Below are 27962 nucleotides of genomic sequence, written 5' to 3' on the forward strand. Positions count from 1 at the left end.
TAATGTTAAATACTCTCTCAATTTAAAGCATAAGTGACCCAGAGGACTTCCCGTATTTTCATTTCAGTTCTTTTCTTGTTTAGCTAATGAGGATTTTCGCATATTTTCTTCATATTTCCTTTCCAGAGTTTAAAGCTTTCCAATAGGTTTGTAGCAGGCATCAGGCTGCCACATGCGAAGGTCAACAAGGACTTGGTTGAGCTTTTGCATCCAAAGGTTACGCTCTTCTTTAGTATCAGCAGATAGCCAGTTCCTAAAAGGCAAAGAACCCAGTGGATTATTCTCCACCTCCACTTAGTTATCACGAAAAATGTCAAACTGATCAACCATAGAAGCCCAAATAGCAGGGGAAAAAAATGAAGTCAAACATTCCACAGTCCTGTTACCAAGCCACCTGGCATCTCCACTTCTAGAAAAGTGGGGTTCTTTGTTCTTAGAATACTGAAATGGAATAGAAAGACAAAATAGGTCTAAAAGTGAACCAAACAGCTCAAGTGCCATCTGAAAATCTTAGCATTTAAACGAGCTTAGCACTGATATGAAAAAGTTGTAAACCTCCTATGTTACTAAAACTATCACATGAGGTAAAACACCATCCCATACACATCCCATAGCCTCCCACAACCTCCATGACTTTATGCACTCACTTTGTAACACAGAGTGTGTCTCTGCATTGGCTGACTAGAGTTTCTCGGTCATCTTCCCTCTGAGGTCTGACAGTTATTAGTTCAAAAGTGTTGGGACGGGCACAGAACTCCCTGTTGGCAGGTTCAATCTGATGGTTGGTACAGTTAGCCAAGTTTATGCGGCCCAAAGGATGCTGAAAGTGAAATTAGTTCATCAGTCAAGGATGCTGCAATCAAGAGTAATTCTGAACAACATATGCTTTGACAATTTTTGCCATTTTAGGGCCATAGTTGGAAGCAAGATCATACAGGCAATGAACATGCTCTGCTCAGCCACATACAATACCACTAACACATCTATCCCTTACCAAAGGCTTAGGTTAACACAAAGATGTACCTCCCCTTTATTCCTTAGAATGTTTTAACTCTCAATTTCAAGAGAACTTTGTAACAAAATCCAAACTGATAAGAGTAAACCCTGTGAAAGCCTATAGAAAGCACACACTATAGGGATCCTTGCATCATTCTTGTCAAAGCCTATAACCATATATGGATTCATCTTCAAACATTCAACTAAGGCACCTAAGTCTCGAGTTCAGTTGCTTTAGCTCCCTCTAGTCAAGACACAGGCCTCTTTAAAGAGCCTTCCAAGTTTCAAGGCAGTCACATATAGGTATATGCTGACTATAGAGAGAAGCTCAGCTGTACACCTAAAGTTGGTTACAGACCTTGGCACTGATTCTTCATGCCTGCAGAATACCTCATCAGGGAAACATCACAAGCTACTCTTGGCTTGGAGAAGAATTTGCTATTTTTTGGGCAGGCTTACTACACTATTTCATAGACACTTAAAATAACCCAAGTTCAGGAAAAAGGAGGACAGTTCCACATCAAGGAACATTATGGAAAGTGTTGCATGTTGGTGATACATGTACAGCCATAGGAAATTTATTTTAGAAAAAAAGCATTTTGTGATTTAAAGCACTCATGGCCTAATGCCAATATATCTGAGCTACCTCCATCTCTGCATGATGGAACAGATATAGTAAGATTGAGGGGAGGCATTTAATAAGTTTAATATTGCTGTATATAAAAGTATAACAAAAGAATACAGCTGACCCTTTCTCAGAACAATAGTCAAACAAGTCTAGAAGATTTTCAAGAACAGAATCAGGAAAACAAACCGAAGCCTCTTTCTTGTAGACAAAAGCAGAATAGGAACCTTTTTCTTGTTTAATTCATTTAATTTTTGCCTATTTTCTATTACAGTGGGTAGAGATTTTTCCCTCTCTTCTAGCATGAGAAAAAAGTACATTGATATACTTTGGCAATGTCAACTATCAGCATATGGTCTTCTTCTGTTAGCAGGGAAGAAACTAAACTCAAGCATCTGGATTGGCATAGAAGACCCAAAAAGACCAGTTTGCCATAGAGTTTGGGAATGAAAGTGTTCTGCCAATAATCTTAACAATAAAATAAATTAAAAGCTTAATGGTAAATAATTTCAGTGAGTCAGAAAAACCCTCTTGAAAGCAGTCCTTACAAAGATCTGGAAATATTTTAGCACATGCAGAGAGAACAGGCTAAGGAGACAGGAAGGTTCACCTCAGTGACAGATGAACCTCTGATTTGTCTCATTAGCCAGACATCAACTTGGTTTCTGTGAGAACCAAGAAGCACTGGTTCCAGTTATAATGTGGAAGTGCAAGACAACAATAACCACAAATAAGATAGTCCCCAATTACAGCTATGCTTCTGCTATATAGAAGGATTGCCCACTCTAATTCTTTATCATATTGTTAGTCATAATTTGTCTAAAACTTAAAGCAACTAGATACATTCTGCTTATTAAGCTGTACAAGTCTGATCAAATTCAATTAAGGATAGTCATTTGATGAGCACCATGGAAAGCCTTAAGACTAAAGAGGAAATTAAATATGGATCCTCCTTCGCTTTTTCCCTTTCCCACTAGACAGAGTGGTCAGCTTCTAGGTTTGCCCAGTTAGTTCTGACTTATAAAGACAAGTCTCCTCCATTCCCCAAGGAAGCTTTATGAGCTTGAATACTTTGAACATCTTTACCAGTTTCAAGCCTTAAAATTGAACAGGTAGTTGTGTAGGGTGCTACGGAACTTTAGACTTGAGCTTTATAAAGTAGCATTACCTTTCGTTTCTCATCATCTGGGTATGTCCAGTAAGAGATACAATTTCCAGACAGCACACACCAGCGTCTGTGCCATGCTCCAAATCCACTAACATCTTCAAACATCGTCTTAAAAAAAAATAAAAAATGGGGTAACATTATACCTTGAACTTGGTCTGTACTTGACTATTTTGCTACCAGAATGGTTCTGCAAGTACAACCTGTTACAAGAGTGCACAAAAGTGAAGGAAAAAAAATTATACTGGGAGAGTCTTATATTAGCACAGAATATTTTCAAGATAGCATAGAAAATGGGCTCACATTATCATTCTCAAGTTTGCAGCCTCTTGCTCAAAATACATCTACCACTGCTGTTTCAAACTATCAGGTTTTCATGTTGATGGTGGCCAGCATTCCCATTGTTTAAAGATAATGGAGGGTTCCTTATAGTAGATACAGTATGAATAGTTCACAAAACACATATAACAATTTATTATTATTAGATATTTAAGTCATCTTTGACTTACAATTCAGGATTACAAAATATCTGGCTAATCAACAGGACACACTCAGGAGCCCAGTCAGTTTAAAAGAAATTAGAAATTGATTTTTAAATGTTTGTGTTGGCAGTTCTTTTACTGGATGAAGGATTTTGGCAATTTCAAGCCCCATTTCCTTAGTACTGGAATGGAAAGTTTAGTATCTGACTTGTATTTCTGATCCCCCTTGAACTCGTATAGAACTTTTATTTTCCAATTAATTTGTGTGTGTTGTGTTTTTCACTCATCACAATTCAGTTTATAATTTTTAATGGTGCAGGGAGTTTCCAAACCCTTACTCTGGAGAAATTTAATATACATGTACACCAGTTTGATATATTGTATAGTGGAAGCAAATATAGACTTTCTTAAATTAGTACACAGAAATATGGGGCAGCAAATACCATAAGCATGAGAAATGTTTGCACCTAATGAAATCTGTTCAACTTCAATTAAGTGAAGGGAAAGGAGACAGGAAGCAGTGTCTGAAAAGAGTCCTAACAAATTCTGATTTATGAAAACACCAAAATAACAGCAAACGTTAATGTTGTGCTGAAGTATTTCCCTAGCACATTTACTGCCATCTGCTGGACATCTCAACAGCTTCACCTCTTAGACTCAAATATCGGCTGCATTTTTGAAGTTCAGTTTTAGAGAGAGAACTGCTAAAGATGTTTCTCGAAAAAAAAAAAAGTACTGTCACTTCCTTGGCATTTCCAAAGGCTGTGAACACAGTGGAAAAAAAACCCCAATCTTGTTTTTACTAGACTCAAAAAAACTCAAAAAGACCAAACCAAGATATTTTGTAACATTTTCTGCCACAGAGATTAAAATCTCATCTCGTATCACAGATTAGAGCAAGAGAAGGTTAATTTAAGTTTAAAATAAGAAATTAACAGAGTTTAGAAGAGAGAGACACAAAATCTTAAAAGGTAGCTTTAACTTAGTCACGTTTAGAAGATAAACTAGGAAACATTTGGGGTCTAGTTCAGAGAGGGGAAAAAATATCAAGCCACTTTGAAGCTTCAAATACATGTGTGAAGTTAAAAAAGTGACTACATTTAATAGGACCTGTTATTTGCAAGGAAGAAGTTTCAAGGGAATACCTTACCAAGAACCCTTTTTCTTCCACCAAGGAGTCCACTTGGCATTTCAATTTTAGATATATATGACCTTCCAAGGGGGACAAAAAGGGAACCTGCAAAAAGTAAAACAATTAATCACTTAATTTTGACACCTCCCACCTCTTACTGGTTCAAGCAAGCCACCTGCACCAAGATGTTAGCACTGTCTTGCTCCTAGGATCTTCAGCCAGAAAGCAGCAGTCAGTCTCAAGCAAGACAGTAATAATCACTTTTTGTTTCAAGTTCATTTAGAAGCTCTTTAAGAATTATTTGCTTAGTAGTTTGCTCAGGACATATGGACAAACATGCATTTTCTCTACAAAAACAGGCACTCCAAGCATGGTTAAAAACAACAGAAGGCACCAGTCCACACCCTGCAAGCTTCTGCCTCAGCTTGACATTAAATTGTTTGGAAAATATCGAAGTGAGCTGAAACAGGAATGGCACTTGGATACCATAAGTATTTTTAGCAGATACTGATGTAGTAATGCCTACTCAGATAAGTCTTTGTATTAAAAAAAAAAACCTAGCAAGGGGAAAAGTAACGAAAACAATTCTTCTCAACAATTCTTCTCAACTGGCACTCAAAGTGTTAAAGACCTGTGTTAAGTAATTTTTAACAGAAAGGGTTCCAAGTCCTATCTTCTGCCACTGAAAAAAAAGAAAGCAGCTAAAGTATTGGAACTAGAGGTTGGTTAAATAGCTATTTGATAGTCAAGAGCTTTTAGAAGAAACATGCAACAAAGTCTGCCTTTGGACTTCACCCAATCCTTCCCATACGTAGTACCCCATTACACTGACTACTCCTATGAAATCACACCCCTTCTTTTATTTCCCCCCATAAGGAAGCTAAGAGACAAACTGCTAATACAACAAGTAATTTATGATCTGCAGGGCATTCTACATACCATATTTTGTTGCTAATCTAAATAAGTAACACTGTTAAGAATCTTGCAAAAAAACCCCAACCAAAATAGAAACACGAATGCTTCTGATAATAATAAAAAAAAAATCAGAAAGATAAATACTATTAAAAATAATATAAATTATATATTATTACATATTATAAAATAAGACAAATTATATTAAAAAATATAGTAGAAACAGTGTTTTCTCATAGTAGAAAAAACAGACAAGTTGATGGTGCTAGTCAAACATGAAGAAAGAACCACTTGCCAGGGAATCAACATGTCTACATTGCAATGAAGTAGCTTTTAAAGCCACAGAATCAATGTCAATCAAATAGAATTAAGTACTGTTCGTAGTTAAGGTGAACAAGAGTCACCCTCAGTAGTTAAAAGTGCACATCTGTAGGCCTCAGTGAATCCTGCACAACACTAGAATACGTGTTGTGGTTAGAAACAAATTGCCTTCAAATTTTAGACATCCTGAAGCTTCTTTCCAGACGTGATACACATGTGCACAAGCAGGTGATCAAGTCATTTTTACATGTTAGAACTACTCAACTATCACAGTATATTCAGCTCTACAGTATAGCACAGACAAATTCTGAGCATCAGGTAGGAGCCTGCATGACCATTTAAAAAGCAAAAAATAGTAAAACATTCCCACATAATATAAATAAGTTGGATTTTTTATCAGCAAAGACAACTATAACCCTACATGCTACATCAGGGAACACTGGCTTATATTCTAGCAAACCACAGTAAAATCCATTTCTGAATGAGGGTCTCAGGGACATTTGGTCATTCCCCAATTCAAGTTTGAGGGTTTTGCATTCCTTTCTGGTTTATGTCAGGACAGAAGAATCTATCTAATGTATTATGAAGTTTACCAGGGAAGAGCTGTGTGACAGTAAAGCAAAGAGGTTGTATAAACAAACAGAACATACAGTTTTGCAGAACCTGCAACACCATTACTAATTACTAAAGCAAGTCTTGAAACACTCTCCTGTACACATAATGAGAAAATATTACATTCTACTTATCAATCTATCCCTTTCAAAGGGGTGGAGGTGATGGAAAGAAAGCTAGTTGTCAATATCCAGGTAGATGAAGAGAAAACTAAAACCCATGGCTAGGCTAGCTTGCATTCTGGTGTGCTCATTCAGGTGTCTGTCTTAAGCAGTTGTCCTACTGTCATAGAAGATTATCTGTAAAGGTACTCAAGACAACTCAAGAATTTGAAAACTTGTTTTTTTAGGAGACTTTTGATTAAAAATAGGAGATAAGTACTAAAATTATCACTTGCTTAATTTTGAGTGAAAACATAAATTTATCTAAAACACTTTCTTCTGATAGACTCAAGTAAGCTATTAACTAGACAAAACTATTTTCAGACGTTAAAGACAAATTATTTCTTTTAAGCATATCAATTCACATAATTCCTAAAGCCAAAAACGTATACGCGAAGCAAAATATTTTAAGTGCAAATTCGTGTACAAATAAAAAACCCTCACATTTTAACATGTTTAGTATCTTTAAAACTTCAGTTCTTTATGATCACTTTTTGCTTAAAAAACAAAAGTCTTGTTACATCTTGCCAGAACAAGGTCTGGTTAGAATAAGAAATTAGATATCTAGGTCCCAGGTGATTTTAATTTTCTTCAGCAGCAACGAGTTGAGTTAAACCAACATTTAGGCCGCCAGTAATTTTTCTCTAGTTCTCTTATCAATGGAGTAGCTGATTCTATGTTCTCTGCAGTTCATAAAGAAGCTGGCCCAAATTTTCTGACTAGAAATCTTTAAGAGACACATCAATTTGTTTTGAAGTAAAAAATCCCTCCTCCAGTGACCTAGGAAGACAAGAGGCACATGCTAGTTAAGGAAAAGCCCTATGCAGCCTAAATAACTTTGAGTTCTAGCAGCATGTTTATTACTGCGAAAGATAAGGAGGAGAATTCTGCAAGTCTTAAAGGCTCCTAACATCTTGTGTTTAGTTAGTAAATCTTCATAAGCATTTTCCTAGAAAAATTAAGAGAAGTTGCAAAAAGGCCAGACACAGATAAGCAACATGCACTAGAAAGCAGTTTCCTATTTTAAGTTATGAACTAAAGGATTATAGTAACCTTGTCCTGGAACATATAGCCCAACAGTTCTTTTTCCTCCCCTTCAAAATTTATCTAGGGAAAAAAGAAACATGCTCAATGCAATTAGTGTAAAGTTAAAGGCTAGAAGAAGAAAGGACACAGTCATAAATGAGTATATTTTGGTCCTTTCCTACCCTGAATTTTAACAGTATGTATGAAAGAGAGGAATGAAACAAAAAAACCCACTGTGACAGTAGTTTGTTCCTCATTAGAAATGCATGAAGCAAATTAAAAAGCAGCCATTGGTACAGCCATAGGCCAAGTCAAAACTGAAGATTTACTGACATGATAATTTAACAAAACCCAAGTGATAAACAAGATTTTCCCTTTTTGTCAGATAACTAAGACTGCACCTGCAAAAAATTAACCAAGTGATAGTGCCCTGGAATTCTATTTAAACTCTGTGCTTGTGCTACAGTCCAGGAGTCCTAGTCCAGTGTCCTGTCCCACAGAGTAAACCGAAGAAGTTCAAACCCAAATTGCTGGTTGCAAAAGCTGATTCCATTAACTCCAAGAACAATGAGTGTCCAATAAGCAAGCCATACACAAAGATTTCTACGCATGGTTCTGGTTAACAGGAACACTTATGCTGAAGAACCAAAGCTGAAAAAGCTCTGAAATTCACATAGTCAGTAACACCAGTGCAATTCAAGTGTTAAGTTCTGCCAACTGCCTCAGTAACAGAGTCTGCTTCTATCTGCAAAAAGTAAAAAACTTCTAAACAGCAAGTTGGTTATTATTGTTATATTTTGTTTTAAGTCTTATGCACAAACACTACTAGTTCTTGTCATCTCATCTCCCATCAGAAGCTAAAATTACAATAATACTATCAATACATATGATTTAATTAGCCAAGAAAAAAAAATTATACTAATAATGCTGTTTGGATAGATAAAGCTGTGATTTAGTCCTACCGTAAACTGTAGTAACTTTTGAATTCCTTTAAATTAGCTTAAGATAGCTACTGGCATAAACACCTATTAAAATAGGTTTTAGGTATTAGATATTACAAGGTTAAGAGATCATAATGAATGTAAAAATGTATTTTTTAAACTTCTGATGGTAAAAGCAAATAAACATTATATTTAGACAAGGAACTAATGCGATAAAACTCAATAATAGCTCTCTCAATATTAAGATTATTTGCCTATACAAATTTAATTGGGATATGAAAGGAAAAACTCATAATCCTAACAATATTCGAATGGTAATTTTTAGGTCAATTAAATGAAGAAAAGTTCAAATACTTCATTACCATTAAAACACACTAAATGTCTTATTTAGTGATAACTGCAAGGTTAAGAGCAACAAACAATATGAAGATCATGTACAGAGATGCCAACTGCATACATTAATTTTTTTTGTCAGTGAATGCAAATCAGTAAACAAATGTCTTCATTATCTTTGCATAACCATACCTTACACTGAGCTACAGAAATGAAAGAGCACCTGGCATAGTAATGTAAGTTTTTCTCCGTTGTATCTCAAATTTACTTAATTTCATATGAATGAAGTGTAACAACTATACATAAATTTTTAATGTATAAATAACATATCTGTAAACCTATATGTTTCATTTCTAGGATGGTAATTTTGCCTGAAAACAGTAGGCCCAGACTCATTCATTTTTCTAGTAGTATGCAATCATCTTTGGATTAGTAACCAGTAATTACCTTGTCCAATGCAAATTTGGCATTTCCTACAGAAGACAGCGATAGCTTGTGGGATCCAACAAGGATGAAATTAGTACTGCGTATAGCATTTGGGCCACCTGGACTGGCCATGGCTGTGGAGAAAGAAGTTAAAGTGAAGTCATAACACAACACACAGTAAGGATGCTACAAGGCTTAAAAAAAAAAAAAAAAAAAAAAAAGAAAAGGCTTTATTTGTGCTCCTGTATGCATGCCCTACTCAGTACTCCAGGGGAAGCCCTCTTTGCAGTGCAGCCCAGCAGGACATTCAGAGAGAATCCTGATGCACACCATTCCTCCCCAGTAGATCTTTTCTTTCACAAAGAAGTCTTGAAATATCCACATAGGAGAAAAAGCATTTTAAGAAGTCTCAGAGGGACAGAGAGCATGCTAGGGCATGCTACAAAGCTCACACATCCTGTGGTAAGAACACGCCTTTTAAATCCCTCCACCTCTTCTCAAGTGACATGCTGCAGTCTTCTAGAATTTGTACACCTTTTTTTTGCATTTTTAGGAATAGAAACACAAACTGTAGCTCAGGCACAGGAATCTTACTAGTAGCAGTAGCATGGTAGACATTCCAGAGTTAGTTCATGAGCTCCTTATTGTTGCAATTTGTACTACGGCCAGCTCAAGTATCTCATACTCTAGTCATACAAGTGTATAACACATTTTTATGTAGTTAGAAAACCACTCAGAGATGCTGTTCTTCCCTCCCCTCAAGAGTCAGAAATATATAAAAGTTTAACTGTGTTATTATACACACTACACACAAACAATGCTTTAGGATCTGTTTGTTTTTCAAGTTATTCTGTAAAACTTTGTTGACATCAGACTCCAGCTTAAAATCTTAAAATTCATTTGAATTCACATTTTCAGGAAAAAAATGCAAACCATGGGTACCTGATACCAGCTATTAGTTTTGGTTTTGTAAAGATCCTTTCCATTACATTCAATGGTAACTCAGATATAAACACAGGACCAGTTTCTGGATTGGCAAATTCAGTGCTTATTACTCTGAAATTGTCATCTGTTACAAGTATTATTTATTGATACACTGGTTTTGACAGAAAGTGTAGATTATTCATCTTGGCATAAGATGTTTAAACTTTACTTACCTGGAGTAAGAAGGTTGCTTTTCTAGAAAGAGAAATAAAGAAATAAAGGCTTAAGGGAAAAGTAATTCTGACAGTTTCTACAAAAGACAAAGCTAGGGTAGAACAAAATTACATTTGAAATACTTAAAAAAACCCCAAAACAAACAAACAAACAAAAAAACAGAAAAAACCCCACAAAACACAAAAAAAATGCAAAAAAATCAAACAGAAACAACTTGAAAAGAAAGTCCAAATAAACGTGTAGCAACTGCATATTTCCAGCATTACATGTTTAGAGCTGTTATCTATCTCTTGAGCTGACAACTGAAGAATCTGGCTGAAAACTGGGCAGTTTATAGAGTTTTAAGTAAGGGACAGAAAGAGCCTACTAAGGGCTCAGCCTTATTCAGTGTGAGAATATGGCCTTTGGAAGGAGTCATAAACAGATCTGGTTACAATATTACACTCATACTTACAGAGGTAATAGATGTTAGTAATCTCTTTGGAGTAATAACCTACAAAAGAATACAAGAACATAATGCATTTGTTACTGAATTTGTCCACCATATTAGTGTAAAAATTAAACAGTGAAACTACTGAAGGTTTATCTAAATAAATTTTGCTTATTTAAATGTAAAAGTTAACAATAAAAGTACAGAGATGTTCCATGTGCTACTGTTATAAATAATCTATTATTTTCAAATCAAAATCTCAAAGTTTAAATGAGATTGTATATTAAACATGAACTGGAATTATGTACTCACCTTTTCTTGAAGCTGAAGGAAAAGTCTATGAAACTTATCAAAAAGCAGATACAGGACGCCATTGGCAAACCTGCAACCCTACATAAGCAACTAACCCACAAAATCATTCAGTTTTTAATAAAAATTCCTCTAAACTTCAGCACAGGAGAGAATAAGACCCTGGACTTGAAACTTTTATTAGAGGATAGGTAGAAGCATGCTTTCACTGTGCCAAATGGAAGTAAAGAATAAAGAAATGTCCTATTTCTGTTTGCAGAAACAGGATTTAAGTACTCATTCCAAATGTTTTGAAAGACACTTAAGTTTCTTGTTTTCACTAAGTGATGTATCTTGACAAAGAGGAAATCAGACCTGAAGTCATTAATTCACTGTGTGGTCAGCTATTGGAATGATGAGAAGAAAAATACATCCCACCTCTACTCTCCCCCCCACCCCAAAAAAAACCCAAAACAAAACAACAAACCACCACCAAAAAAAAAACAAAACAACCAAACAAACCACCTCCAGAAAGTCACTGGCTTGTTTAGGGTTACATATCCTTAATAAAGCACAAACATTTGATACCTGTGCCCTATCCAAGCTGAAATATTTTGTCCAAGGAGTTATTATAACAATGTTTGCTTTAAAAAAACAAGCATCTAATGTTTTTTACTTAACACCAAGGAGAAAGAAAGTTTTCAGTTGATATATGAAATCTTTAAGACAAATCAAACCCCAGGGTAGGGCATATTGACTGGTGCAGTTTAAGTAAATGGGAGAATAAGGGCACTAAATCACTATCAGAGGCACCACACCTAATAAATAAAAGTTTGCAAAGCATAACATTTTGCAAAACTAGTAAGATTTCTTCTCCTTCCCCTCCAATATATTTCAGATTCAACCAAGTACTGCATCTAAGGTCCAATCTACTAATTGCTGCAGGTCTCCATAATCCACCTGTCGTTGCAGATGTTCCAAGAAAGAAGGAGAGGAAAAGTAAGCAACAGATTGTCTAGCACTATTAGTCAGTTCTCCCTGAACACAGCAGTCTTCCTAGTGCACCTTCTGTTGAAACTTAATATACTGATTTTCATGTTTCATTTACCTTAGATTTATTTGCCTTTTTCCTTTTATCAGTGCTGGCAACTTCTTTTCTCTGCACCTGTAAGGAAAGAAGGTATTAAGAAAGTACAGCACATTATTCTCTGTTACACATCCTCTGCACAGGAACTGATACATACCAGACTGTAAACTTCTACATTTATCTCAAAGTCATTTGACACATCATGCCTAAAAGGAAGGAAGGGGAAAAATAGGTTAAACAGAAACTGAAGTAAAAAGATTTTTGGTTTTGTGTGTGGTGGAGGTTTTGGGGGATTTTTTTTTTGAGTTACTCTTTATTTCTTCCCTCATTCAGCTCTTTAAAACTGTCCAGGGAGCAGCTAGGTTCTACAGAGAAGCTTAGCCATAGTGCTAATAGCTTAGTCTTAGTTTGCTCCTGCAGGGCAATACGACTGTTTGAGATCTGTTCACTTCTACAACAGTACGCTTCAGAGCAATTAACATTGCTATTTTTTAAGACTTTAGTGTATTACTATTTCAAAATACTCTGCAGAACTCAAAACACAAAAGGCAAAGGGAAAACAAGTACATCTACCGTTTCTCGGATTGCACCCTGCAGTACACACATTTCCAGAGACTGGGTCTAAGTAAATAGATTTAAGAGAAAATTCCAGTTCAACTGGACTTTAAAAAGGGAGTTTGTTTATTTATTTTGAAAGACTTCTAATAACAAACAGCCATTTGAACTCACAATACCTTTTCAGATGACATATGAGACCTTAAAGTTTTAGTTGTAAGAGTACTATTTTTTCCAGACACTAAAACCAAATAGCTACATAAAATGTTATTGGCTGCCAAAGAGAAAAACACATCATCTCAGGCGTGGTAATCCATCTGTCTTTGCAGGTGTTCCAGGAAAGAACAAAGGTAGAAAAAGCAAGAGATAAAATAGCTGATGGATGTCGAATAAGTCTAGGTTGCTTTTCTGAGAAAAGTGCACGACAGCTATTTCTTGAAGCAGGAAATACCTACCTATACCACAAAATCTCACCATATTTGTTTGCAGAATATGACATTTTTGTATGAAGATTTTAAACATTTTTTGCATGCTCTACCAATGGAGTTGAAACTGGTTCAAAAAGAATTTCTGTATACTTACATAGTAAATGTCGTAGTAAAAGTAAGAGCATCTCCATTCAGGGAACTGGCAGTACTTGCTAATGGAGTCACAACCATGTTTTCTGCTCCAGATCTCAGGATTATTACATAGTAGTAATTTGCTGAGTCTGTAAATACATAGCAGGTAGTTTTGTTAGCCTGAGGAGTTCAAAGTATCTAAAAATCCCAGAATTCTGAATTACCATTAAATACATCTGTTTCACTCCAATTAAACACTTGGTTACAGTCAAGACTTACTTATAAACTTAGTCTTAAAACAGTTTTTTCTATGCTGTGTTTACTAGTAGGACTGTCTCCATAAGATTCATAAAAACCACATTATTGTCTGGGGTATCTCAGGCCAGACCTACACTAACCCTTGCGTGAGAAGGGAGAGGAAGAACTTGCAGTCAGATACAGCAGCTAATCTTAGTTCCTTACACTCTTTAGGTCTGTCAGCTCAAGCACACATCAGCTCTTGCTACTGCCTATTCTCGTGCTTTTTTCAGTCCTATGAAGTAACTGGCTGTCCAGGTAATTCATTTCCTTAACCTTTCACATAAGGGGAAAACAAGCAAGATCACCACAAACACGCACCTGAAGAGTGTCAGGAGATAAGTCGGAGTTTGTGCAGCAAATTGCACAATGCTCCTGCTTTACCTAATGTTCAGCAATGTGAGACTACATTAAAAAAAAAACACACACAAAAAACAAGCCAACAAACAAAAACCAAAACAAAACGTCCCCAAAAATTTGAGTGCTCTGTTGTATAGGCTAAGTCACAGCTTTCAGAACAGCTGTTGTAAACTCCAGTAAGCATTGATTTGTACGCTTTATATTTGATTATCTCTTCAGATGCAAGTGATTAATAGAGCTTCTAATGCACAATGCATAGCAAATTTTATGCTTCCAAAATAAAGGTTTTATGACAAATAGTTCATAGTTGTTTGTTTAGACAATTTCGTTTTGAGAATTACTGACAAATTAAACTTATATTTTTGTAACCCTTAGAGAAGTTTTCCTATAACAGAGGTGAATTGTCTGCTGCAACAGGAGCAGTAACATGCTTGTCCAATAACTTTTGTCCTTAAGTTTTAGTGAGGCAAGAAGCAGAAAGCTGTCCACACACAATCATATTTTGTGGTATTATATCAAATAGCACTGGTTATTTTGGGCTTGCAGATTCTTTGAACAACCACATGCCAGAAATTCACTATATTTCAGAATGGGTCTCTAGACCTACAGCGAGATATTGCTAGATATTCTTCTGGAACAAAAGAAGAAACAAATCCACATTTTGACACCTTGATTAACTATAACAATTTACAAATACTAGTATTCTATCATCTTAAGTATTTTGCAATGTTAACAGAAGGATTGAAAAAAAATAGAGGCTTAATGAGCATTTCACAATGCTACAAAGGTCAGAATTTATGTAAAGATCTTTAGTATTAGACTTGCATCCATCAAAAAAATTCCAAGAGGGCAAGAGAGAAGACAGCCTGAGATATAAAATTCTACTTCCTCTCCAACAGATTACAGAGAACCACAAAGAACTTTAAGACTGGTTGGAAATGTCTTGATAAGTTTCTTAAGTCTCACAAGCCATAAAAAGATGCAACTAACACAACCATGGAAAATATTGAAAACTTAATCAAAAGCAGATGAACTGAAAGTAATTGCTAGATTTTCATTGTCATTAGATTTCTTAGAACATCAGCATAGAAGACAAAAAAAAAAAACCCAAGGAGAATGAACAAGAAATAAATGTTGGGAGAACAAGGGAAAGGAGAGAAAAGGGCTAAAAGCTTCTGGTTGATAGCCTTACCTGGCTTTTGAACTGTACCACATACAAAGTCTGCTTTTAGAGGTAAACGCATGTCTGAAATGGAAACAGATCCCCTGGATGGAGCAAATTCAGTGGATGTAGAAGCACCTTTATTTCTTTTACTATGAGGTCCCTCGCTCTTCAGTTTATTCAGTTCTTCCAATAAAGCAGTTCTCTTCTCAGCTGCAAAGAGGAATTAATTATAGTTGTAACAGAGGAAAAAGTAGTACTGAAACTTTTTTTTTTTTTGCTATAAGCATATAAAATGCAACACAAACGTTAATCATCTTTTAGAATAGTATGAATATTAGGGTCAAGAAAGGTATCAAGAGTGTCCTCTCACCTACAAAAGAAGTTGAAATGAAACAGATAATATCCTCTCCTGTTTTCTAGGTGAAGAACTACAAATATCTACAATGATGTATAGTATGTGTATTATCAGAGTTCCTCCCAAAGTGTTCTTGACAAAGTGTTCATGACAAAGAATTGAACTTGTGTTTAAAAACCTACTTGCAAGGAGAAGAAGTCTCTCTGCTTCTGCTTCTTCTTGTGACCCTTTTCCATGTTCCTCATCAAAACAGCAGTTCAGAGCTTGACTGGCTTGATAAATCACTGTCTGCTGCATGTTGATCTCATTGTTCAGTTCCTAGGGTAAACCAGTGGTAGAAATAATTAGCCAGAAGAGTTATTTAGTGTTACATTCAAACAAGGAAATGTCTCAAGATTAGCATTTTTGTGGCTATGGTTCAGAAAAGATCAGATCACTTAGATAGTAAGCTACAAAAATTTTGCAGTTTACAGTTACTTCCACAAAAGAATATTGCAGTACAACTTTTTTTGACCTCAGAGGTAATTTAAATACGGTGGGGAGTGAAGGACTCCAATGTTTGTATGCTACACATTCAGTCTAGTGTTCCCTTCATTTGGGGGAAGCAGCAGCTAACCAGAAATTCAGCACTGTAGGTGAATGAGGCACTAGTAAAAGATCAGAATATTGCCTACTGAAAGTATGTAGTCATAAATCTGGCCTAATTCAAAGGCAGCGATAAGATACAGATTCTGTCTCCTTCTCAAAACAATGTCTTGTTCTCTCCAGACTTCCTTTATAACATGATCCTTCGAAGAGATGCAGCTGTTCGAATTATGCAGTATCATTCCCTACCATTAAATATTTATGTTAAACAATCTAATTTTGCAGTTCTAAGCAGTATATTAATTCACGGGGGAAATTAAGTGTGGAAACAGCAGATTAGAAAAAGGATTTTAAGAAGTGTATTTATTAGATACCTGCATTTTTTTTTTGATATTGACTTGGTCAGAGGGGCCATTCCTTTTCATTTCCAGTTTGGAAGCAACATCTTCTTTGCGAACAATGATTTGCTTTATTGAAGGACGATCAGTCTCTTTAAATCTCTGAGATCTGTATGCATCAACACTTTTAAAAGAGAAAATCTCATGAAACGTTTCACAGGTGTGCCAAGCTTTTTTAATATACATACATATGTACTGCATATTGATGTTTTCCAACTTGCCTAATTGGTTTTCAAAAAAAAGCATGCTATCAGTTCATTTTAAGTTTAAGCAACATAAAAGAGTACACTGAGACAATCTTTGACAAAGGCTGAGATCCTGGAAAAAAGCTTTGTTCATAGTTAAAGTAAGTACACGTCCTTAGAAGAGTCAAAAAAGCCAATGTCTTAATTTATACACTTACAGAATCAGGGATGAGGTTTGTGTTTATTACCTATAGGGAAGGTTGCGATCTTCTGACACAGAGCCAATACTGTCTCCAGATTCTGCCCTGGGAACTTTAGTCCTTTGGAACTTTTCAGACTTCAGACTTACATCACTGGTACTGCTACCTTCCCCAGTTGACTTACAAGGAGAAGCAAAGGCCTGGGGAAAAGAAAAGGTTATACTACCTGTCCACATAATTAATTACCTATTTTCTCTGACCTTTACTTGTTTTGCACGTAAACAATAAATTTGGAGGCTGCTTAATACTATTTAACAGATGACATCTTACAAATATTTCCTAGGACATGAAGTAATTTTATTTATTTATTTTAAGAACACCAACAGATTATTGAACTCAATGAGATGTCACCCTTAGTTTCTAAACCAGTATAGTTGCATAATTACTTCTCTTCAGATTTTCATCAGCAACCACTTCACTGAGTGCATGTCTACCACTGCAAGTTCAGTACAAATAATAGGTTGATTTAGCAAAAGACTATTTGTTTAGCAGAGCATCCAATATGTTACACTGTTTTCAGAGGAAAATAACTTTGCCTCATTATGCTCTCATTAGCAAAATGTCATTCTCTATTTGTTCAGATATCTTAATACAACAAAATGTCACTTCTCACAAGCAAATTGCACATCTCTCTGTGTCCTTCTCCACCTCATAAGAATTCTCACCTCTGAACCAACAGATTCCACTAGAGGGGTTAACAGAGACATTGATGAAATATTCAGCGACTCTTCCTGCTCATCCTCATCACTTTCACCTTCCAGGCTCATGCTCATTTCTTTCTTCAGCTTTTCTATGTCTGGACCATCCTCTTGAAGAATTTCAAAAATCTCATTTATCACTTTTGAGCTATTCATTTCGTCATCCACATTCATTTCAACTTGGCATAGTTCATCTGAAGGGTGACATTTTAAAATATATTAGTAGCATCAAGACTAAACTTTCCCTTAAATGAGAGTGAAGTGATATTAACAGATAAACTATTTTTGCTTTTCCAGTATGCTTGATTAAAAAGCATTTCTTATAGTCAGGCATATAGAACCCAAAAGTACACTTCTATGATTATTTTTTAATGCTATTTTCATATATGCTGCTTAATCGATAGAGGGAAAAGATGCACCTCTTAGACAAATTTCAACCTTTTAGTTCCAATACATCTGTAACTTAACTGCAAGACCCACAGTCCTTACCCAATGAACTCTTAATATCAGCTTTTTAATATTTCTTGAAGACTTGAATGTCAAGGGAGAAGGATTATGATAAAAGAAGTTGCTTGTTTTATATAAACCTCACTACAAAACACACATGAGGGTCAGTGCATGTATGGTGACTTCATTGTTCAGACTTGAAGGATATTAACACTGTTCTAGACAAGTGGCAACAGAGAGCTAAGTGCATTAATATACATCTACTCAATACAAACCTTTTGGTTTCTCAGCAAGTTGTTCGAGTTTAGAGGCAGACATCACTTTTACAGGGCTCTTTGACTCAGTGATCTTGGGAGGACTGGGTTTATCAGTCTCTTCAGATTTAGAAGCATCTAAGTGGTTTATAAAAAAAGAAGTAACTGAAGATTATGTCTAGGCTTTGAACTTTAATTATTGAATTTTAGAAGTTTTACTAACAAAAAGACCACTATATTAAGTATTGCTGTTAGCTGGCTGTCAAAAAGCATTAGAGTATATATCCTCCGCAACCTGTACATCTAGACTTCTATCTTATAATCAGAAAACAGATACCTCAAGAAACAATGCTGAAATCATAGCGGAATGCAGCCACTCAAGAGTAAAAAGGAAAAATTCAAAAAAAGCAAACAAAAAAATCAGTAAACAAACCATCCCACCCAAACCCAATCCAAGAGCAGGATATGATCCTGTTTTTCTAGAAGCACATTTAATAGCCTGTTTGTCCAGAAGGTCTAGAAGAAATATTAACTAAGTTCACGTTTTTTTACGCAGAAAACTAGAGATTCTTCCACTCACTAAGCAACAGAAAGGGTATCACAAGCATCTCAGAGTTCTTTTCACGTCTCGTACTACAAGAATTAATATTGTAAAGGGATACTGACAAGCAAAGAGTTCTTTCCCATTAGATTATTGTGGAAATTTGGATTCTCAGATACAGCATAGATTAAATCTGTAACTGACAATTCTCATTCACTTCCCTACACTTAACCTATGTGAAAGTATAAAACACAGGTAAACCCACTGAAAAACAAAAAGACAGTCTTGCCTTGCAAACCTTTCAAGTGGTAGAGGAGTGCATTATGATATGAAAAGTTGTAGATAAATCAGCTAACAAATAAGAGGTCCAGTTCTACACATCAGTGCTATGAGCCTCTTTATCTGCTCGTGGAGGCCAAGTGCAGTGCTTCTGTCCAGTAACAGCAACAGGCAAACTGTGACAGTTCTTACCCGAAGACTCCACACTGGGAGACTTTACTGGCCCATCACCTGCTGGTGTGTTGTCTGTTGATCCAAAAGCAGTGGCATCTGAACTAGGAGGGCGTTTTGGACTAGTCTGAGATTGGTTTTCCTGGCAAGAATAAAAACATAATACATTCGAGACGTAAATATATTACTAAATATTGTTTGTGTGAGGAGATTTCTTCTGCTTTTGAAATTATAGAATACAAAAAATACCCCCACACTTAATATCATGAAAAAGTAAATAAATTAGTTGGTTCAAAGCAGTATCACTTGTCTTAGTTGATTTTGCAAGAGGAAAAAAGAAATCTAATAATTTCTTAATAAACATACAAATCACTTGACAAGTGGTCTTGCACAGCCTGGACATTCCCCAAAGCATATGTTTTTTTACTTTTTATATTTGCACATCTATCCCTGTGTTGAGAACACGTTGAAGCAATTCAGACTATCATATTTTGATACATGCAGGTAACACATTACCGTTTTAGCTTCTGGAAGTTTCCTCTTTGAGTTGTCACTTTTCTCCGCACTCCACAGATTGCCCCTATCAAATCGGCCACGAAGGCACGCAAGTTCTCGTTCACGTTCCTAAGCAAATAAAGGGGAATGGGGGAAAAGGTGACAGCTTTAAGATGTTGCAACATTTCAAATTCCTCAGATAGGTGCAGAACACTAAGAATCTTCCCCATACCTTTATAAGTAAGCTACGAATGTAACAAGTCATACCTGCTTAAGCTGAAGTGCTAAACTGGCAGTAGAGGAATTTTCATTTTGTTTGAGAAGCCTTTCCTGGATTGTCCTGGTGTTTGGGGTAACAATAGGTGTTCTGCACCCAGGAGTATTTGTAGCAGGGCTGCGTGCACTACGCTCTTGACAGCGCTCCCCAAAGCGTTCCAGGAAGGGCTTAATTCCTGATCCCCCTACAAGAACAAATGTTTCACCTTGAAAGAAACTCAAAAATACAGAAAGAAATCCCTGCAATTTGCATCCTGATGAAGGTTCTCGGTGAAGCAATTAAGCTGTCTCCTTTACAGATCTTACTCCATTTTATACAAACTGAACCTGAAGGTCAAATCATAACAGAACACTGACGTTAATAAAGCAGCAAATCAGAGCACATAGATGTTCCTCTCTTACTACACTCCACATGTGATACAGTTATTTAAACTGGTTTGCTTTTTCAACATTTCCTCTATAACAAACTTCACTTGTATCTTTCATGAAAATGAGCGTTCTAACACATAAGGCAGATATATTGTTCAGCATCCACCCTACTTCATTGAGCTTGTCTTTTATTGTCACCATATCTAGAGACACGCATTTCCTTTTCGGAGAGTTCAAGCAGTTAGTCCAAATTTCTGACACAATAAGCAGTTGAATTTAAAACTGGGGATGCTCACTTGTTTTGACATCAGTGCTATCTACTGAAAGAAAAACACTATGCAAAGTTAGTGCATCTGTGGGACATTTAGCTTTGATTTCTTTTAACATATGCAGACTCTTAACGTTATATTGATAGGATACACATAGTGTTCAACAACTTGAAATAAACTTTGAATAATCTCAATTAACATGTTAGTATAAAACGTTAAACTGATTTTGCTCTTAGAGAATTACTAAAGTTATGTCCAAAAAAAATATTCCTGCAATATATGAGAGCTGTACAACTTAAAGTAACTGCAGAACTCACTGGAATTTTAATCAATTTACAGCAGGAAATAGGTATTATCTGGTATGTTACTTTAAATTCTTAACTAATATGTAGTTTTGAACACAGAACACATAAACCTAATTTGAATGAACGTTTACTGAGGCTGAAAAACAGCTTACCTGGTGTTGTGGGTTTACCCTTAGATTCAAGTTGCACATGTGTTCCTTTGACTGGCTCTTCTTTGGACTGAACTGGTTGAGGCAAAGATGATTTTGCTGTTTGTGTATGCTCTGGAGTTTTCTTGGGACTGCAGGGATTCTCTGTTAGCAGTTGTACTTCAGATTTGTTAGAATGGGGAGCAGTGGATCTTGAGGATTGTGTTAAAAAATTGTTTGGATCCTGAACAAGAGAAAAAGGAAAAACGTTGACACATTCTTATTCTCTGAAGAGGAAAAAGAATGAAAGCATTCTGCATAGCCTACTATCACCTAATATATCTATTCCATCAACAAAAGAAAAAGCTGAGACAAGTCTTAAGCTTTTCTCTTTTTTTTAATCCAGTATTCCAAATTGTTTCAGAATTTGATTCCAGGTGCTTTTTTCAGCTACTTCAGGTATTTTCCCACGTTTCCCTAAACAAGACTGCAGATATTGCCATTGCATAAATGCCATAAATCAAACAATACATGTCGGGTACTACTAATTTCATCATTCTGATTGAGTCTTCATACAGCAACAATATTTACAATTTCAGTCAATCAACTACATAAAGTTACAGAGTGAAACCCGGTATCTCTGTAAAAAGCCCCTTTCTGATGGTCAAGAACAGCAATCAATTACGTTGATATCAACTTTTACAAAACACTGAAGTACTCTCATCTTTAAATCTCAGCAAAAAGAATTCTAAGCTATTTTTCACGTTTGTGATTAAACAAACGGCATGTGGGATTGCAATAAAGTGAAAGTTGTAAATAGACTAAAATTGCTCACACCAAATCTTTAAATTCAGATTAAACAGTTATGTGTTAACATTTGTACCCTGCAATACTCATATCAATTTTTAATCAGCAACCAAATCAGGCACTCACCGCTCTCTTTGAGTTTGCTGGTTTATTAATAGAAGCCTCAACAAGCCTTTGAGAACAGGATGCAGCTTCCTGCTTTACACTGCTACTATTGATTCTAGCAGATGCTCCACTTGTAGTGGACAATTTGGATAAACAAGTAGTGCCAGGCTGTTCTTGTGCATTGTTTTGCTTTGCAGATGGATGACTTAGGTCATCTTCCCAGGAACCAATTGTAGCAGCAAGGTTAGCTAAACGGCCTCTTCTCCCAATAGGGGTTTCACTTGCCAGGGCATTAGATGTCTGCTTAGGTGGAGAAACAGACAGATCTTTTGACTGGAGAGGGGACAGAGGAACACATTCAGAGGGATCTGGAAAAAAGAAAACACATTTATTTTGTTAATAAAATATATGGAGATACATTTACATATTTTGCACTGTACAATGTATTGAGTTTAATCAACAGTTAGATGTTCCTGCCAACAACAGAATCTAACTACTAGTCCTGAAGGCACTGAGACTAATCAAATTAAACATTTTTAATCAAGCAGTTTACTAGTTTTATGTCACTGTTGTAAGGAGTAAGGTATCAGACTAGTAGGAGGAAAAAAAAATTATATTATCAAGCTGTGGTCAAAGCTTCAATATTTTAGGCCTTCCCTAGCGCTGTCTCAGAATTCTTTATTAAAATATTGGCATTCACACACACAACATTATCTTCTACTACCAAACAATCATCAATACAAACACTGAAAGACACCACTACTGCTTAGCAAGCGAAACATACCCTCACTATCCCAGCAGCGCCGCTGTTCTGCCAGTTTCTGCATACGTGTTTTGACTGAAAGGGTTGCAGGAGTTTCTGGCTTGGTGTTTAGAGGCTGAACGGATGAAGCCCTGTTAGAAGCAGTTTCATGCAATTCTGAAGTCATCTTAGGAGAGTCATGGCTTGTGGAACTTGAAAGAACTGGCTGTACATTCTCCGAACTAGAAGCTTGAGTCTCTATATCGTTAGGGCAGAGCCTCTTTGATGGTGATGGCTTTGTATCAGGTTTTACTGTACAGGTCAGAGTATTCAAGTAAATTAGTATTCAAACAATCTAAAATATTTCCAGAGACAATACAAAACTACAGTGTCAATAAAGTTATGATTTTTGAATACCCTGATATGCCTCCCAAAAAAATGCCCTTCCCAGATCTACTAAGCACAAGGCATTATCTTTGGCTATTATTTCTAAATAGCTCACTAATTCCTTAGCACATCTGCTCTCAAGTCAAGCTAAACATGAGCTAGTCCTAGTGGTCAGGTAACTGCATCCATCACTGTTTATTTGAAGATATACACTCTGGATTCTCACTTGCCCTTAGGAAAAAAAATAGGCCTTGCATCAAAAGACAACCTTTATTAAACTTGTTGCCAAATACCTTCTTCACCAGGAGGAGAAGCCTGGTTACCAGTTTCTGCCAAAGGCTCTCTGACCCTCTTGGTCTGCATTGTGGGTCTTGCTCCCATCTTGGGCCGTTCTGCCATTTTCTTCTGCAGGTTCTCTCGCCTGGCACGGGTCCTTTCAAGGAGTTTCTGAGTAGTCAGTAGATCACATGTTACTATACATTGCAGCGTGTTAACCAGTAACAACTCAAATTAAAAAATGGTAGCATTCTATATAGCACATACTAAGATCCACAATACCAAAAGTCAGCCAGTATGTTCCAAACTTCCAGTCATTAAATCAACTAGTGTCTCCCATTAGCTTGGCTTTGAAAGAAAACCAGGGTAAAGAGATAGAAGCAATGGCAAAATTAAAGAGGGGTTCATTTAGAGCCTGAAGTAGTCAGAAAGGTTTGAAAGTAATTATGTTTTTTTACTGAATCACCACATGACAATTTTGATCTGTCAAGTCTTGCTAGTAGGGTTTTTTTGACAGGTTGCTAAAGCATCTGGTCAAGTCATCTGACTGGCACTAACCCTCTAACAAAATAAACAGCAGTGAAGCTGTTGTCAAGTGATCATAAAAAAAATTCAACAAATTAAATGTGTGGCTATCAATATTAAAAAAAATTGTTGCTATTACGTCTTCTAAATCAAAAGGTGAATTTCTTTGCCTGAAGCTTAAATTTTAAGAATAGACTGATGTTATGACTAGTTATACTATGATAAATAACCTGTTTATTGAGATATCTGTATTCAGAAGAACATATAGAGATACCAATTAAGCTACCTGACGACATTATCTTTCATTCCCTATCCACTGGAAATTTTAGTACTCTGATCATATTCCACACAATATAGCTGTTTTAGTAAATGCTCCACACTAGTAGAAAGTGATTCCTTATAGCATCCAGGTTTAAAATATGTTGTGATTTGTTTGTACTTTTTTTTAAATACAGCATTCGTAAATCATTATAACTCAGTTTGATCACATCTAAAGGATACTTAATTATTCCTTTGATCTAGATTTTAAGGTTCTTTGAGACAAGAAAAAGTGTGATTTAACTAATGACCTTTAAAGGGAAGAATATAAACTGCACTTGTTTGGTGGCACATAAATTATTGTGAGAACTGTGCCAGCCATTATCCGTCCTGTTGCACAGCAATTAAATACACATTTCACATTTTTAACTGTCTAAGGCTGAAGTCTTAAACAATGTTCCATTGTAGGGCAACACAGGACAAACAGAATGTCAATCTCAACAGTTTTTTTGTGAAAGCAAATCTCGGCTTCTCTAACTTTCATGGAAGAGGAGGATTTTGAAAGGAAAAAAAAACCCAACAACAAACCAATCAAGCAAAAACAAAACAAACAAACAAAAAGACATATGAAATGCCTTCAATGCAGGTTCCAGGTTAGTTCCATCCACAAGTCATGTTTCCTTATTTCAACTTACAAAAGGCAGAGCTACAAGGTGCACGTAATACCCACATAATTTAAATAGCCATTAGGATATTTTTTTAACAGTCCTTCTTGCGCAATGTTGAATATATCTTCCACAACAGTATTCCTGCGGTTCTATTCAAATGGAGTCACATTCCTTTCTGTTTTGTTAGTTCAGTGAAATAGAGTTCCAGTTGTTAAAAAAGGGATGTCACTTCCCAAGAACGCATGCCTCTGTTGTTCAACTCCAGCTCCTATTGGCTTTTTGTATCTCAAATTTTCCATGCAACTGCCGTGATTCAAATGCTGCTATGACACACAATGAGTAAGCCGCTCTCCAGAACTCGAAACTTACTTTCCAAGTTCATCAACAGGGTATTTGTTACAAGTACATTCTCAAAGTGTTCTGATGACAAAGTTTAAGAGTATCATGGAATCCTAAAAATGACATGAGATCCTGAGCTGGAAGGGACCCACAGGGATCATCAAAGTTCAACTCCTGGCCCTGTACAGGATAGCCCCAAGAATCTCACCATATGCCTGAGAGCACTACTTATTTCAATACACATCAAGGAATTTGAGGACTACTGAGTCAAAGTCAGAGGATCGCTGTTTGTGTTACAAAAGCACCTTCTAAAAATCAGAAAAGGCCTTCCCACTTCAAATGTTAATGGACAATCTCAGTTATTCAATATTTTACTAAATATTTTATATTTATTCGATACTAGAGAAGACACTTGGGGCCCATATATGATTACAAGAATTTGTTCTAACTAACCTGCTTTACTAGCAGAATAGAGCAAAGGGAGCAAATTTATCCATGACATTGAATGAACAGTTAACTTCAAACCTCGTATTTGCAAGTTTTCCCTGAACAACTGCATCACTCTTTGCTCACTCTCCATGCTAGGAAACCATACTTTACTCTATGAATGTTGATAACTACTTCAAATTACAAAATATCCTGAAAAAGTACCCACTGTACCATCTCCTCAGTGTGATCTGTATTAATAATTTGGTTGAGATTCAGAAGGTTATTAGCTTTTTCTTCCAAGATTAATAAAAAGAAACATTATTTCTTAACTGTCTAATTTGAAAGCATTCCACTGAATTTTAGAGTAAGATTTATTTGAGCTTAAATTGATTGAGACCCAGCCAAAATTTGCTACTGCAAAATGATCAACACACACTGAATTAGCAGTACGCTTTGGTCCATTAAGGTTCAAATATTCTGTGACTGTGAATTATATTGCTTTACATAATCAACTTGCAATGTCTCACCAGTTCCCTGAAAGTTACACAGCATGATAATTTGTAGACAAAGATTATCTGAAAACAGTTTAGCTAAGGGAAGTTTATATTAAGAAAAAATAACAACATAAAGCACAGAACATAAATACTTCAAAATAGGTGGTTAAAAGGTTTCTTTTCACTGAAATTTTTTTTGAGGAAAATTACTAAACTTCAATACTAATACACTAATATTGGTGAGATCTTTACACAAGAGTGGAATGTTCTCCACAGCAGAAACATTCTTGATAAGACACTCTGCAATACTGGCTAACACTTGAAAATGAAGTTTACTCAGGGGAGCAGCCTCACAATTGGTCATAGCTTTTCAAAGTCAGTTATGTACAAGAAAGGGTGTGTTGAGGTTGGAATACCTCCCAGCATGCAAAACCATTTTAAACTTGATTCGGTAGTCCAGACTTGAAGTTTATTTAAGACTAGCTGGATCGTGTCACTCACTACCAATTAAGGAAGCAGGTTTTAGATGTTTACACTTAGCAAGACTTTTCATGGAGGTAGGGTAGATCTGCCTTGGCATTACACATTTAGTAAATCTGTTTAGATCAACATCTTGTGTTCATTTTTTAAAAATCAGATCTGTGCAGTCACCTTTTTTGGGCACTTGAATTATTTTAATTATGTCAGTTTGATAAACAGATTGTTTACAAAGGGATAAGAGAGTAGAGATAAGAGAGTAGTTCATCAGTGTATCTGATCTGATTTTTTTTTTTAAAGTAATTCGGGTTTTGTTTAGGCAGGCTGTGGATTGAAGGTCGTTTTTACTAGGAGGTTTCTCAAAGTAGTCACAAGACAGCTTCAAGACTTTACAGCCCTGACACATAAAATACACCTTAAGTATACCACAGCATCTTTCAGAAACCTCCAGCCTTCATACAGCTTCAAGCTGGTCAACTCCACTCATTTTGCTACAGTTTTGTCTCTGTAAAACTCAAGCACACACACAGCAAGTCCACCCCAACAACTGACAACTACTTTTTTTTTTTTTTAAAACAAAAAAGAGGAACTGTGCCTGCCAATGAAAGTGACCATAATCGCAGATGGCAATAGTGCCAAATAAGATGCAGTTTTTTCAGACGGTCGCCGCTTTGGGCAGACTTGGCATCCGACCTTTAGGTACGCAGCACAGTATGTGTCAGCTCCCAGGGTCCCTTCCGCTCCAGCTGAAAGTTTTATCTGCTGGATGAGCACGAAAGGCAAACGCCCGGGATGGGAAAGGTCCTCTCCTCCGCAAACCCTTGAGTGAATCACCCCTCTGTCTTCTCCCGGCAGGGACCTGACACCTGGCTCCAGGAGCGGAGGGACCAGCAGGAGCCAGACGGGGGTGGGGGAGCAGAGAGGGTCTCCCCGCCGCGGAGAAAGCGGGTCCGCCACTCGCCCGCAAAGCCCCGGAGTACAGCGAGCGGGGACGAGGGGCGCTGGACAGGGCTCAGCCGGGAGTCAGGCTGGGAGGAAATATTCCGCCCCCAGAGCGCCGTGCACAGAGCAGCTCCCTTGCCTTCCCTGCGGACCCCGACCAGCCCCTTCTCCGCCCTCTGTCCCCAATACTGACAACTGGCCCCCTGCCCCGGCTCAAGGCCCGGGTGCGGCCCCTCCGTAGCTGACGACCCAGAGGCCGGGTCAGGTCGTGCCCTCACCTGGGTGAACGGGTCCATTGCTGCTGCTGCTGCTGCTGCTGCTGCTGCTGCTGCTGCTGCTGCTGCTGCTGCTGCTGCTGCTGCTGCTGCCCTTGCAAGGTCCGCTGTCCGTAGCCGCCCGAGTGCAGCCAAACCTCCGCCCCAACCGCTGCCGGGATTTGAATTTCAGCGCCCGCCGCGGCACCACG

At 36.8% G+C, this 27962-nt stretch overlaps 1 protein-coding gene across 4 annotated transcripts; it reads right to left on the reverse strand.

Annotated features, from left to right (window-relative positions):
- ANLN (anillin actin binding protein) lies at window positions 1–27944 on the reverse strand. 4 transcript variants are annotated; one of them, XM_032695818.1, is made up of 25 exons: window positions 27828–27944; window positions 27775–27797; window positions 23382–23535; window positions 22744–23013; window positions 21981–22327; window positions 21072–21291; window positions 19968–20161; window positions 19722–19829; window positions 19227–19347; window positions 18236–18352; window positions 17481–17707; window positions 16804–16955; window positions 16347–16494; window positions 15570–15705; window positions 15060–15242; window positions 13233–13359; window positions 12253–12301; window positions 12117–12173; window positions 10745–10783; window positions 10290–10311; window positions 9154–9266; window positions 4419–4505; window positions 2790–2897; window positions 648–820; window positions 1–253 (listed from the first exon to the last, which is right to left on the reverse strand). In XM_032695818.1, the coding sequence occupies exons 2-25, from the start codon at window positions 27790–27792 to the stop codon at window positions 130–132; spliced, it is 3294 nt and encodes a 1097-aa protein (XP_032551709.1). In that variant the 5' UTR covers window positions 27793–27797; window positions 27828–27944; the 3' UTR covers window positions 1–129. The 4 variants fall into 4 exon arrangements, with proteins under 4 accessions (XP_032551709.1, XP_032551695.1, XP_032551702.1 ...); XM_032695804.1 differs by having other exon boundaries at window positions 27775–27834; window positions 27865–27937; XM_032695811.1 differs by having other exon boundaries at window positions 27775–27814; window positions 27845–27922.
- Between the last annotated feature and the right edge of the window lie 18 nt (window positions 27945–27962).

Source organism: Chiroxiphia lanceolata, chromosome 1, assembly GCF_009829145.1.
Source record: "Chiroxiphia lanceolata isolate bChiLan1 chromosome 1, bChiLan1.pri, whole genome shotgun sequence".
NCBI lineage: Eukaryota > Metazoa > Chordata > Aves > Passeriformes > Pipridae > Chiroxiphia > Chiroxiphia lanceolata.